The sequence below is a fragment of the Mus pahari genome, chromosome 19, assembly GCF_900095145.1.
Source record: "Mus pahari chromosome 19, PAHARI_EIJ_v1.1, whole genome shotgun sequence".
Lineage (NCBI taxonomy): Eukaryota > Metazoa > Chordata > Mammalia > Rodentia > Muridae > Mus > Mus pahari.
Genome location: NC_034608.1, coordinates 42,623,176 through 42,636,125, shown reverse-complemented (window position 1 = coordinate 42,636,125; position 12,950 = coordinate 42,623,176). Strand labels below are relative to the sequence as shown.

Sequence of the window (12,950 nt, the reverse complement as noted above, 5' to 3'; positions counted from 1 at the left end):
GGCAGGGGATAGAAGGGTGTGGCCCAGGAGCTGATAAAAACTATAGTGGACCCCAAAGAAGTGTCTTTGCTAGGTGTGTGCTGAAATGGCATCAGCAAATACTACTACTCTACTTTTAGAGATATCAGCTTAAACTTCCTCAAGCAATTTCTGAAATAAAAATTGATTGCTAATTACCTCTTCATGGTTTAAAATTTCTCTAATTGTTGCCTTGAAAAATATATTACTATAATTATTCTACTTCTCTAAATGTCTTTATGTTTATTTGAGTTCTGTTCAATAAGGTCATAAATTTACAAAGATAGCAATCTTATTTTTCTCTCATGTGTCAGCTCCATTTGGACTAAAAATTATTGCTTAAGAAAAATGTCAAAATTGCTCTTTTTAAAAAAAATTCTTAAAATATTTTTGATATTACATTTTCTTGACTTTGCATTCTAGTTTAGATACCATTGTCAAGCAAAGCCTGGCAGAAGCAAACAGGCAGAAGGAAAGGAGGAGGATGAGAAGGGGGAGGAAGAGATGGAGGAGTGGGAGGGGGAGGAAGAGGAGGAAGGAGAGGAGGAGGAGGAAGAGGAAGAGGAGGAGGACTTACAATAATTCTGTTCTTTTTTTTTTTTTTTTTATCTATTCAGCACCCAAAGACATTAGCTGTGGAGGGCTTTGCCATTGTTCTCTCACAGTTGCTGGGAATTAACCTGGGGTTGGTGTACGATGATGTCTACAATTGTTTCTGTCCAGGAAGCACATGCATAATGAATCCTTCTGCAATGTAAGGTCTTTTCTAAATCTGATCTCTATAGAGACCTAGGAAATGTTTGTAGTATGTTTTGATGTGCATTTTGTCACAATATAACTCAACTAGGAAGAGTGAATGCAAACACAATTGCTTAAAGCACATGGACAAGAATGAGTTAAGAGTGTTCCGCAAGACCCGCTTAACAGTTCTTAACCTTTAGCAGTGGGCACGTTCCTAGTACACAGCAGAAGGTGGATGCGGATGGGTTCATTTGTCAGCACTGTTGGCAAGCTTCTAGGGAAGGAAAGATGTGTGATGCTGAACTGTCAGAAGGCTTGGAGGCTCAATGGATCTGTAAATAAGGAGATTTGGGGCAGAAGGAGAGAAGGGGTTAAAAAAAAAAACAACTCAGAAACGACTGAGACTCTAAGGAAAATACTGTATGCACTGCACCGGGAACCAAGGTAAAACATAACAAAGAGCTGAAAATTCAAGGAAAGATAAGGAGATGGGATGGAGGCATGGGCAAGATGTGAGGTGAGTTATATAAAGGTGTGAGATAGAACCTGAGGTGTTGGGGTAGAAACTGCGTGTTTGCAGAATGGGAGATTTTACAATAAATCCAACAATAAGCAGCCAATCTCTACAGCTTGTTTAACTCAGATATGCCCAGCAAAGTGAATGCACTGTGCATCTAAAGAAGCCCGAGCACAGCCTCTTGCGTCATCTTGGGAGAGGGGTGTTCTCATAATAAGCCATGGAAGTTTCTTAGCATTGAGAAGTGAGGGCACTGAAGAGTCACACACATGCCCCTGGCCAGCACAACTCACTTCTAAATATTGAAATATCCAGGAGAGTTTTATCTGTTGAGATCCAGATTATGATTAGTTGTCGGTTAGGCCTTTCAAGCATGCAGTTATAGACACTGTACAGGCTGGATCTCAAGGGCAGGTCTTCTAGAATGTACAGACCTTCAGCTGGTGGGGGAGAATTAACGTTCTGGGCAAATAATTCTGAGAGACATCACAAGGAAAGAAGAGGAGCTTAAGGTGGAAGGTCCAGTCAGCTGGGAGGAGGGAAGGGGCTGCAGGAGGGTGTGCCATCTTGCCAAGGGAGGGGTGTGCGAATGAAGAACGGAGGGGAGGATAAAAGCCACGTGTGCAAGAGCAACAAACCAGAAGTGTTCATTTCAGTCTCCTCAACGTCTCTTCCTTGTACTAGGGAGGCAAACAAAAAACTAGGAAAAACTGGGTGGAGGGGGAGGGTGAAAACAAACAAACAAAAAAAGAATATAGTGCTAGTCCCCCAAAGTGGAATGCACCAGTTAAAATACACCAGCCGCGCAAGACTGTTCGGCAATAACACAATGCTACAAAGCAAACAGCTGCATGGCATAAAAGGGAAGGGGCACTAGGGGCTCTAAAAAGGAAGTCTGGGGAGATGATTCAGTGGGTAAGACTGCTTGTTGTGCAAGCATGAGGACCTGAGTTCAAATCCTCCTATAAATATGTGGAACATGGCCACGTCTATCTGTAACCCCAATTTGGTGATAGGGAGAAGCAGTTCCTGGAAATTGACTGGCTAGGTAGTCATGCTGGAAAGATGCACTTGGAGTTCAGTGAGATACCCTGTCTGAGCAATGTGGTGGGAACCACTGGAGGAAGAGACAGGAAGGCTTCCTCTGGCTTGGACATGTGTGTACACGGGCACACACAGCAGCACACACATGCATACAACACATACACACTGCTCACATGTCTGCCTCCCTTCATGTTGGCAGTGCAAGGGATGGATGAGGCAGCTGGATGGTGAGGACAAAGGTGCTGTAAGCATGTTTTCATCTAATTGTGTGACTTTGGGCATTCTAAAGAACTCTAACAACAAGACCCCGAATCGCCTGTATGAGCGGTAAAGATTCTTGTCTTTCAAAGACAGTAATGGTTGATTTGGGGGCCAAAGGTAGGAAAAGAAAAATGAGCCTCAGTAAGTTTTTGGCAAGACTCACTTGAGGGCCATAAGAGTTAATGCCCGCTTGCTGAATTTGGGCAATGCCATGCCAGCATACTGAGAAATTCTGACAATTCTTCTTTCGACTACAAACAATGATAGCAATGCTAGTAATAGATTGCATACCACCAAAAGGAATGAAGAAAGTGATTTCTTGCTAATGCTGGCATGTCAACGAATACAATGAAAATGAAAAATTACAGCCATAAATGGGATAGTTCATTAAAATAAGTTTCTCCCTACACATTTATAAACCAAGGAGGAAAATGTACCCAGTTGAGTGAATGCCTTGGCCAGTATGGCTTTTTTCACAAATGAATTCGTCTAGTTGATGTACCAACTTTCAGGTCACAGTAAAAGGAACAGAACAGCCCATCTATGCTCATGTCGCCCAGATGCTTGACCTACTCACAATTTCCTGGGTCACAGAGGGGGAAAAACGGGGAGGGGGGCATTGGACAAAGCAACTGTAGTACAATTGTAAAGCCACCCAAGGTCACGAGAGCTTAACAAAACCAAGACAATCAAAGGCCAATGCTTCATTCTTTCCAGAAACCCATAGTGAGCTTACACCCAGGTCATGTCTATGCAGGGCACCCAGGATAAAGCACGTCAGGACAAAGTGCCACCATCTTACTGTGTTCTTGTTACAAGAGCAAGCTCTTACACAAGCACATGCATGTGTAGAGGTCAGAGGATAGATTTTGGGAGTCATTTCTCCCCTCCTGCGTCATGTGGGTGGGACAGGCACTCTTACCCGCTGAGCGTTCTTGCCAGCCCACAGTTATTTTCAAACGGGAAAACTGATTCTTGGATTTTATTTGCATCACTGAGAAAAGTTTGAGGTCCCAAAATTCAACCCAAACTCACTGAACTCTGCACTTCAATGAATAGAAATATTGGTAATGGTGTTGGTAACATGAAGGCTGCATTCCTCAGTATGAAAATATTGCATGACTTTCATCACCAATGATAGAATCATCTTTGACATTTTCCATTTTTCTTCTTACATGTCTTACTATCCATGGGAGCTTCTTAGAGTAATAATTGTGTTGAAACTCATGTGGAGTCTTTATGCTCCTGAAGTTGAGGTGTCTCCCACTCCAACACCCTCTACTTTCTGTCTATTGATTCTAACAAGTAGTCATAGAAATGAATGTACTGCTTTGGTTATAATCTGCATTAAGCTAGCGGTATGCCCCCCCTTCTTGACTCTTCTTTAAGGTGATTATTTATGGATTTATAAACTTTATTAAAGAATGTTTTGGGGGATAGCAATTGCATCTCATTTATCTGAAGAACATCAATTTATTTTCAGACGTTCCCAAGGCATAAAGGTTTTCAGCAGTTGTAGTGTGGATGAATTCAAGCAGCTGGCTTCACAACCTGAACTGGACTGCCTTCGGAATACACAGGGGACAGAATTTGTTGTCCAGCCCCAACGTGGACCACTTTGTGGTAACCATATCCTGGAAGTCCCAGAGCAATGTGACTGTGGCCCACCAGAGGTTAGACAGAAACTCTCACAGTTGTCCAACATGTGTTCTGTGTACACTGATCCTATGGTCTTATAGATTTCTATATAATTGAAAGGGGGAGCATCATTTTTTAAAGATGATGGGCTGTTTTACTATCTAAGGGAGAGAGAGCTGTCTATGGTAGTACATTTTCCTGAAAATCCAAGCATCCAGGCAAGAGAATGGAGAATTTCAGAATTCAGAATTGGGAAGACTGTCTCAGAACAATGACAGAATGTTGTTTGTTACCGACCTTATGAGTGAGGTTCTCAGTTTTTATTTCAAAGAATTTTAGAAATGTACTAGTATCTGAAATTTACCTTAAAGAAGTTTCATAACACATAGGATGGTGAGGGTTTGTGGCACATAGCAACTGAGTATTTTTGAATTTGAAAACTTTAAACCATGAGTAAAGATAATTGTTTTACCATTAATAGCCAGACCAGAACGCCCAGCATTGGTTCATGAAATGTCATTTATTTTAACTTAGGTTCAGAAACTGGATTATTCCTAACATTCTTCATTTGTTCATCTTTATCCTCAATAGCATACATAACATGGCCGGCACATGGGTCCCCAATGATTCATTCCTCCTTATTCCATTCCATCTGAGCCACAGATAGAACTACAAACAGTTCCCATTTGCTATCATGTTATCAACCCCCTGTTGATTAGTTCTGTATATCTTGGTAAGGATATATTGTTATATCTTTACAATATGTCTTGGTAATGATGAATGAAATGTCTGCCTTTTCTTCATTTCAGTTGCCTCTCTACTTGTTGGTATGGATAGCTTTGATTACTAGCAGTGAAGACCATTAGACATCTTTTGTGACAAGACCCAGTGAAGTTTTGTTTGAATATTTTCTTTTTAGAATTTGTACTTGACTCTTGAAAAAAAAATGTTTTTCTGTTTCATAGAAGAACCTTACATACATTAAATTTGGCCAGAGATTATTTGGGAGAAGAGCAGTCAGTGAGTCAGGAGTCTTCAGGGTTTCAGAAAATGCTACCCACCCATGCAAGCGAGCAGCCTTACCGAGAAGATAGGAGTGGGGCTCAGAAGCCGCTGGAGCTGAAACCCACACCTGATTATCCAATCACACTGTCTAACATTGGCACAACCTCGAGTGCTGCCAACTTGTCAATGACCCAAATGCATCTCTTTGTCATGAAAATAGACTCTAAATTAGGCTTCAGTTTGTTTGGTTAACAAAATAAGATGAGTTTCAGCTGGCTATGTAGAGATACTGAGTGCAAAGCTGGAAGGGAACGTAAGTTAATAACTTAAAACACTACCCACAACCTGTGGTTAACCACTCAGTTTTGAAGACTGACCAAAGCCTTTGGCATTGAAACTAATTGCTGTCACCTTTGAATGGACTTGTTCAATCTCTTTATGGAATTAACCCCTTGGAACGTCTGATCACATTGATACTCTATGGAGCATAATTGACATTGGCAGGAGAACATGTTAGAGTTCTGTACAACCAGTGAGTTCATTTTTTTCTTTTGAGCTAGGTTCTTACTATGTCTCTCTCTGGCTGTACTGGAACTCAATTATGTCAGCTAGACTAGCCAATAGAGAACTGCTTCCCTCTGCTTCTGCAGTACTAGGATTAAAGGTGTTCAGGTCAGTTCCAACTCATGGGTCTCTGGGCCCTGGTTCTGAAGTACATAGTCGTGTCTTGAGCGGTAGGGGCTTACCGTCCACCTCCAGTAGACAACCAAGAGCAACAGTAGTAAGCTGCAGGCTTTAGGAGTCACTTGGACAGTCCTGGTCATCAACTCAAAAGCAAGTTTCTCAAGTCTGGTATTGGGGTTATTCTTAGGTGGTCTTTGGTTGTGGTCATCAACTCAAAAGCAAGTTTCTCAAGTCTGGTATTGGGGTTATTGTTAGGTGGTCTTTGGTTCTTGGAGAGAGCACTGTCAGTCCAGATGAGAAAAGTTCATTAAATCTATATATGTATATATTTATACACAGAATTATGTTTATCAGGCAGGTTTCTTTCTTTCTTTATTTTTAGATAGATGGTTGATTAGCTGTGGACTCTGCAGACATCCTTATGCTTATCTCACCTTCTTTCCTACTGTATTTACCTCCTTCCCCTTTCCTATTTTCCTTATGAGGTCACTGGTACCTTGCTGTTCACCTCTCTATTGCTCCCCAACTCTCCTGTCCTGCCCATGGCCCCATTTTCCTTTCCTGGTTTCTTCAGTTATCCCAGGTTCTTTAGTCACACCTGAATATTTGGATAACCTGTGATGTTTATTTCCCAGGGTCTAGATTAGCTCACAGTCAATCACAGTGCAGAGTTGTGGATCAGTGGTTCTCAATCTTTCTAACACCGTGACCCTTTAATATAGTTCCTCATGTTGTAGTGACCTCTGACCACAAAATTATTTGCATAGCTCCCCCATAATTGTAATTTTGCTACTGTTATGAATCATAATGCAAATATCTGTGTTTTCTGATGGTTTTAGGTGACCCTGTGAAAGGGTTCTTTGAACCCAAAAAGGATTGTGACTCCCAGGTTGAGAACAGCTGGTCCAGATCACCCTTCTATCCCAACCTACCCAACTTTTAAAAGAACCTACCCAACTTAGAAAGAAATAAAAAACCCAGTACCACAACAAAACCTCCACAAACCAAGAAAACAAAAGCACATGCAAAAAGAAAAAGAAAACAATTAAAAAGATAAATATTCCATCCATTTGCTTAAGAATTCCATGAAGTCATTGTTTTTAGTAGCTGAGTAGTACTCCATTGTGAAAATGTACCACATTTTCTGTATCCATTCTTCTGTTGAGGGACATCTGGGTTTTTTTCCAACTTCTGGCTATTATAAATAAAGCTGCTATGAACATTGTGGAGAATGTGTCCTTGTTATATGTTGGAGCATCATTTGGGTTTATGCCCAGGAGTGGTATAGCTGAGTCCTTAGGTAGTAATAATGTACAGTTTTTTGAGGAACCTCCAGACTGATTTCCAGAGCGACTGAGCCAGCTTGCAATCCCACCAACATTGGAGGAGTGTTCCTCTTTCTCCATATCCTTGTCAGCATCTGTTGTCACCTGAGTTTTTCATCTTAGCCATTCTGACTGGTGTGAGGTGGAATCTCAGGATTGTTTTAATTTGCATTTCCCTGACAGCTAAGGATGTTGAACATTTCTTTTTGTGCTTCTTGGCCATTCAAGTTTCCTCAGTTGAGAATTCTCTATTTAGCTCTGTTCCCTACTTTTTAATAGGGTTATTTGGTTCTCCAGAGTCTAACTTCTTGAGTTCTTTGTATATATTGGATATTAACCCTTTATCAGATGTAGGGATTGATAAAGATCTGTTCCCAATCTGTTGGTTGCTGTTTTGCCCTATTGACAGTGTCATTTGCCTTACAGATGCTTTGTAACTTCATGAGGTCCCATTTGTCTATTGTTGATCTTAGAGAATAAGCCATTGGTATTCTGTTCAGGAAATTTTCCCCTGTGTCCATGTGTTCAAGGTTCTTCTCCACTTTCTCTTCAATGTATCTGGCTTTATGTGGAGGTTCTTGATCTACTTGGCCTTGAGTTTTGTACAAGGAGATAAGAATGGATCAATTTGCATTCTTCTACATGTTGACACCTGAACCAGAACCATTTGTTGAAAATGCTATCTTTTCCCCAATGGATGGTTTTAGCTCCTTTGTCAAAGATCAAGTGATTATAGGTGTGTGGGTTCATTTCTGGGTCTTCAATTCTATTACATTGATCTACCTCCCATCATTGTACCAATACCATGCAGTATTTATCACTAGTGTTCTGTAGTACAGCTTGAGGTCAGGAATGGTGATTCCAACAGAAGTTCTTTTATTGTTAAAAATAGTTTTTGCTCTCCTGGGATTTTTGTTTTTCCAGATGAATTTGAGAATTGTTCTTTCTAACTCTATGAAGAATGGTGTTAGAATTTTGATGGAGATTGCACTGAATCTGTAGATTGCTTTCAGCAAGATGGCCAGTTTTACTCTATTAATCCTGTCAATCCATGAGCACAGGAGATCTCTCCATCTTCTGAGATCTTCTTTGATTTCTTTTTTCAGAGACTTGAAGTTCCTAGGTTGATAGTATATCCAAATGGCAAAATGGCAGTCATAGGTTCTTTCTTAGGGCCTGAGGCATGCCCAGTCATGAATTCTTGGCTCCAATTACAGGACCAGGCATCAGTCCCAACTGAGAAGTAGCTGGCTACCCCTGTTCAATTCATGATACTGTGTATTTCTCACTGTCGCAAACCCCCAAACTCCAACCGGCAGAGACAGGGAAAAAACGACACAAACACCAAGGAAGGTTCCAAACAGATTTCTTCTTTATCTCTCCGAGCAGCTTTTTCCTCTCCCTCTCACAAACAGCTTTCTTGAACCCTCTCCCGGCTCCAACTAACTCCAACTGCTTTCTCTAACTGCTTTCTCCAACTGAACTGTTTACAGCTTTTCCCCATAGCCTTCTCCTCCCCACCCCTGTCACATCCTGTTTTCAGTCCTCTGACCTAATCCCTCCCCCCTCTCCTGGATCCGGTCAGAGTTCAGCCAGGGCATGTGGTGACAGTCCAGTGACTCAGCAGGCAGGCAGTACAGGATCGTCCAAGTGCTCAGGCTCAGGTTAAACAGGGATCACCGTGGTCTCACTCGCTTCCCACATCTCACCAGGCCAAATGTTGTTTAAGCTTCTAGGTTTCACAGGAAAGACTGCTGATAACTCCTTAGCAACCTATATGGCGCCTTCCTACACTACAAAAGTAAGCTGGTAGGGAAGAAACCTCTAGGCCAATACTAGCTTGATTGCTCCATGTCTCCTGACCAAAATATGTGATATCTTAAGGAACAGGGTCAGTCCATCATGTTCTATTGGATAACTCAGACCAATGGCAACAGCCTGTATGCTTTGGGGAAATGCTAGAAGACCCATTGACCAATAACCAATAACTCAGGCACCTGAGCTTTTTGTTTGATAACCTAAGGCATATGGGAGAGGTATTAACCTTCTGTGCTGTATAACTCCACTTAAACTTTTATGTATATATTAGAAAACTTCTTAAAACTTCTTATTTCAAAAATAATTAGTTGCTATTCTAGTGCCAACCTTCCTGTGTAGAAATTGTTCTATTAAGATAAGAGAATGTGTATTAAAGATAATTTAGGGATATCAACCTACAGGTATTAGAATTATCAAGCAAGTTTGGGAAACACAGTGCAGGAATTGTTTTCTTTCCTTCAGGACAATGGGTTTAGCATATCAAACATTAGTTGTAAACTTTTTCAGCAATTTTATGACAACCACACTATCATTTATCACCATGTACTGCACTGCAGCTTTTAATAAATGAAAGCTTTCAGAGTCAGGCTATCTTTTTTTTTCCTATATGGATATCCAACTATTCTAGGGCCATTTGTTGAAAAGACTATCATTTCCAAATGAAAATGCCCTGGCTCCTTTAGGAAGAAGCAATTAATCATGTGCTTTAGAATTTTAACTTATAGTCTGTAATAGGACATGCCTGTATGATGTTTTTAATCTCTTATGGTCCCTGTCAAGAGAGAGCAACCCAAGAGAGCCCTACAGTTGGCTGAGAAGCAAGAGTGGGAAAAGAGCATCTTCAGGGTCTCCGCTAAGCTCTCTCTAGAAAAAGGCGAGGCAGGACCGCAGCAGTGGGGCCGGCAAGGCCCGGAGCTTAAGTGCTTCTTTCCCCCACTGGTAGGCCCCAGTTGCCAAGTAACCTATTCCTAGGGTGTTTCCAGAAGGGGAGATAATAATTTGTAAGAGTTCCACAAAGGAGGTGTTTTTTTTGGGGGGGTATACAGTTTAATTTGGTCAGTTTGAATGTAAAGGTTGTTGTAAAAATGGTTGTAGCAACGTGGCTTATTTAAAGAAATTGGACAGAAACGAAGATGAGAACACACAGGAGGCTGGACTTAGCCATTATTAGAGGAGATGTCACTGTCCCACTGACAGGGCACACACACACACACACACACACACACACACACTTACCTAGCTGATGGGAGACTCACCACTACCATCAATGTGTAGTGCGCTATGCAATGATATTGGCCACAGTGCTGACTGATAGTAGAAACTGCTCAACTATCATTTTATGAAGCCACATTTTTTAAAAAAAAATATGATCTGTTATTGGCAGGGCTGTGACTATTAGGGGATGTTTGGAAACGAATGAAGATTAATTGAGCAGCCTACAACTGTACTTTGAAAAGAAATTTAAAAAAAAAATCATATATATGATTTTGAATGCTTACGTTTACCTTGATTATATTTTCTTCTCTAGACCTGTACTCATAAAAAATGCTGTAACCCTAATGACTGTACTCTGCTTAAGGCTGCACAGTGTGGTACAGGGTCATGCTGTGATAAAAGAACATGTATGGTAAGTCTAGAACACAGAAATAAAATACCTTTTGGGGGTCTGTAACGTGACATTCTTGGCTGGCTAGCATCTGAATCATGACCCGGAGACTTCAAAATAATTATAAATGCTTAAGGCCTTTGCTTTAATAATTATGAATAATGATGAATGCTTGGTGTCATCTAACTCATATAACTTAAATTAATCTATTTTAACCTATGTTCTGCCACATGGCTTGCTACCGCCCCTGTTTTGAACATCCGACTTCCTGCGGAAGTCTCTCGCTGGAGACTTTCTTGCCTGTAATTCTTTCCCAGAGTTCCTGTCTCTGCAGATGTCCCACCTATTGTCTTGCCCAGCTATTGGCTGTTGAGCTCTTAACTAAACCAATCAGAAGGTGACTTAGGCAGGTGAGGCGGGATAGCGACACAGCTTCACACAGCATACTAGAAACAATTATCTTAACAGGAGTCTTTGGTGTACTTCTCTTCCAGCTTCTGGAAGATTCTTTCAAATGTTTTCATTTGTATTCTCTTTGAAACGCTTTCTATTGGTCTAAGTCTTAAAAGTTAGAAGATGACCATTTGGAGAACACTTTTTTTTTTTAAATGAAATACATCATTTCTCCATGTGGTAGATATTAAGGATATTTCTAATTTCCACTACGTCCGTGGTTTCAGCCAGTGGGTGTCTTTCTGCCCTCTGCTATCTTTCATATGTTTCAATCTGTTCCAAAGATCTCTCCAGCAGTGGTATGAAGTTTTGTTTAAAACTGTGTCAGGAATTTTTTTTTTTTTAGTCATGTCTGGATGTGGTTCTTTAGGATCAAACAGCATGCAACAAAATGAAAACAAACAGGGTTTGTCTGACAAGCAGCACTTAGCAAAATCGCATTCTGAAAAGCCGGCGAGCCAGAGGTGTGCAGCACGCAAGTGCAGATCTGGTAGGCTGCGTTCTCCGAGAACCTATGGCTAGAGCCAAAGGTTGTTCTCAATGTGGCTGAATGGAGCGGCCCATCTAGGGCTTTCATGCCTGACAATCGTTTCTTACCCTGCTAGAGCCCATGTCTTTAACTATTACCGCAGGGTAGAGCAACTCCTTTCTGTGGTGGAGACGCAGCGTGCTGGCCACTAAGGAGAACTTCATCAAAAACGACGAAAAAGGTTGAAAGGTTGTATGAACACATACTGATTTTGCCCAATATGACTGACCAGAAGTAGGGCTTTGCACACAGGTGTGGTGCATTTTCTTTTCATCTTTATCTACCCTGAGTGTAGAAGAGCCTGCTCTTTTCTCTGTATTCTTGCAAACCTTCAAGCTCTTCTACCAGACCTTGTCCAAAGTTAAGAGATTTGATCCAAGCATTTTCCTTAATGGTTCCAGTTTAGACACAACTCCCAGTGCAAAGTTATGAAGGGCATCAACAGGACCGGCTGCTTTATCTACAGGAACTAGTGATTAAGACATTTGTAACCCATGCTGAGACACTCTTTCAGACCACTTTGAAAACAACTGATGCCATATTATAATTGTATCCCACAGAGTATAGAGAAGAAAAGATAATGAATTCCCAAGATGAAATAGAATAGCAGCATCTTGTAGAAGTCTTTTGCTCGTTTGTTTGTTGACAGTCTCCAACAAACTTTGTCCCTGTGTTGTAAGATATCTTGCTGCTGCTTTTTGTTCTTTGTTTTTTTTTTTAACTGACTTTTGTCCATAATATTATGTAATCTTTCAAAGGAGTAGAGAAATTATCTCTTGCCTAACTTCCAAGAAGACTTCTCTGAGTCACCCTGACCAAAGCTAGTTTATTCTTTGTATCTCAGATAGCGGAAAGAGGACGCCTATGCAGAAAGAGTAAGGACCAGTGTGATTTCCCAGAGTTCTGCAATGGAGTATCTGAAAACTGTGTCGCTGATACCAAAGCTGCAGACCTGGAACCTTGCAACAATGATACTGCCTATTGCTTTGGTGGGATTTGCCGAGACCCAGATAGGCAGTGTGTAGATTTATTTGGGAGATGTATGTATTTGGGGAAAAATATGTAATTTTGGGGGGGGGAAGAAGGGGTAAATTGCTATTATTTTTTATTAGATATTTTCTTTATTTACGTTTCTTTTTTTTATTATTTATTAGATATTTTCTTTATTTACATTTCAAATGCTATCCCGAAAGGTCCCTATACCCTCCCTCCAACCCCTGCTCCCCTACCCACCCACTCCCACTTCTTGGCCCTGGCCTTCCCCTGTGCTGGGTCATATAAAGTTTGCAAGACCAAGGGGCCTCTCTTCCC

The 12,950-nt window shown here is 41.1% G+C and overlaps 1 protein-coding gene across 1 annotated transcript in view; it reads left to right on the top strand.

Annotated features, from left to right (window-relative positions):
* The window catches only part of LOC110336230 (A disintegrin and metallopeptidase domain 3), a 53,536-nt gene that overhangs the window by 20,154 nt on the left and 20,432 nt on the right, over nucleotides 1-12,950 (top strand). The window contains exons 11-14 of the mRNA XM_021218688.1: nucleotides 636-772; nucleotides 4,065-4,254; nucleotides 10,580-10,678; nucleotides 12,484-12,679. Of these exons, the coding sequence (XP_021074347.1) occupies nucleotides 636-772; nucleotides 4,065-4,254; nucleotides 10,580-10,678; nucleotides 12,484-12,679 (622 nt within the window). The remainder of the gene's footprint in view (nucleotides 1-635; nucleotides 773-4,064; nucleotides 4,255-10,579; nucleotides 10,679-12,483; nucleotides 12,680-12,950) is intronic.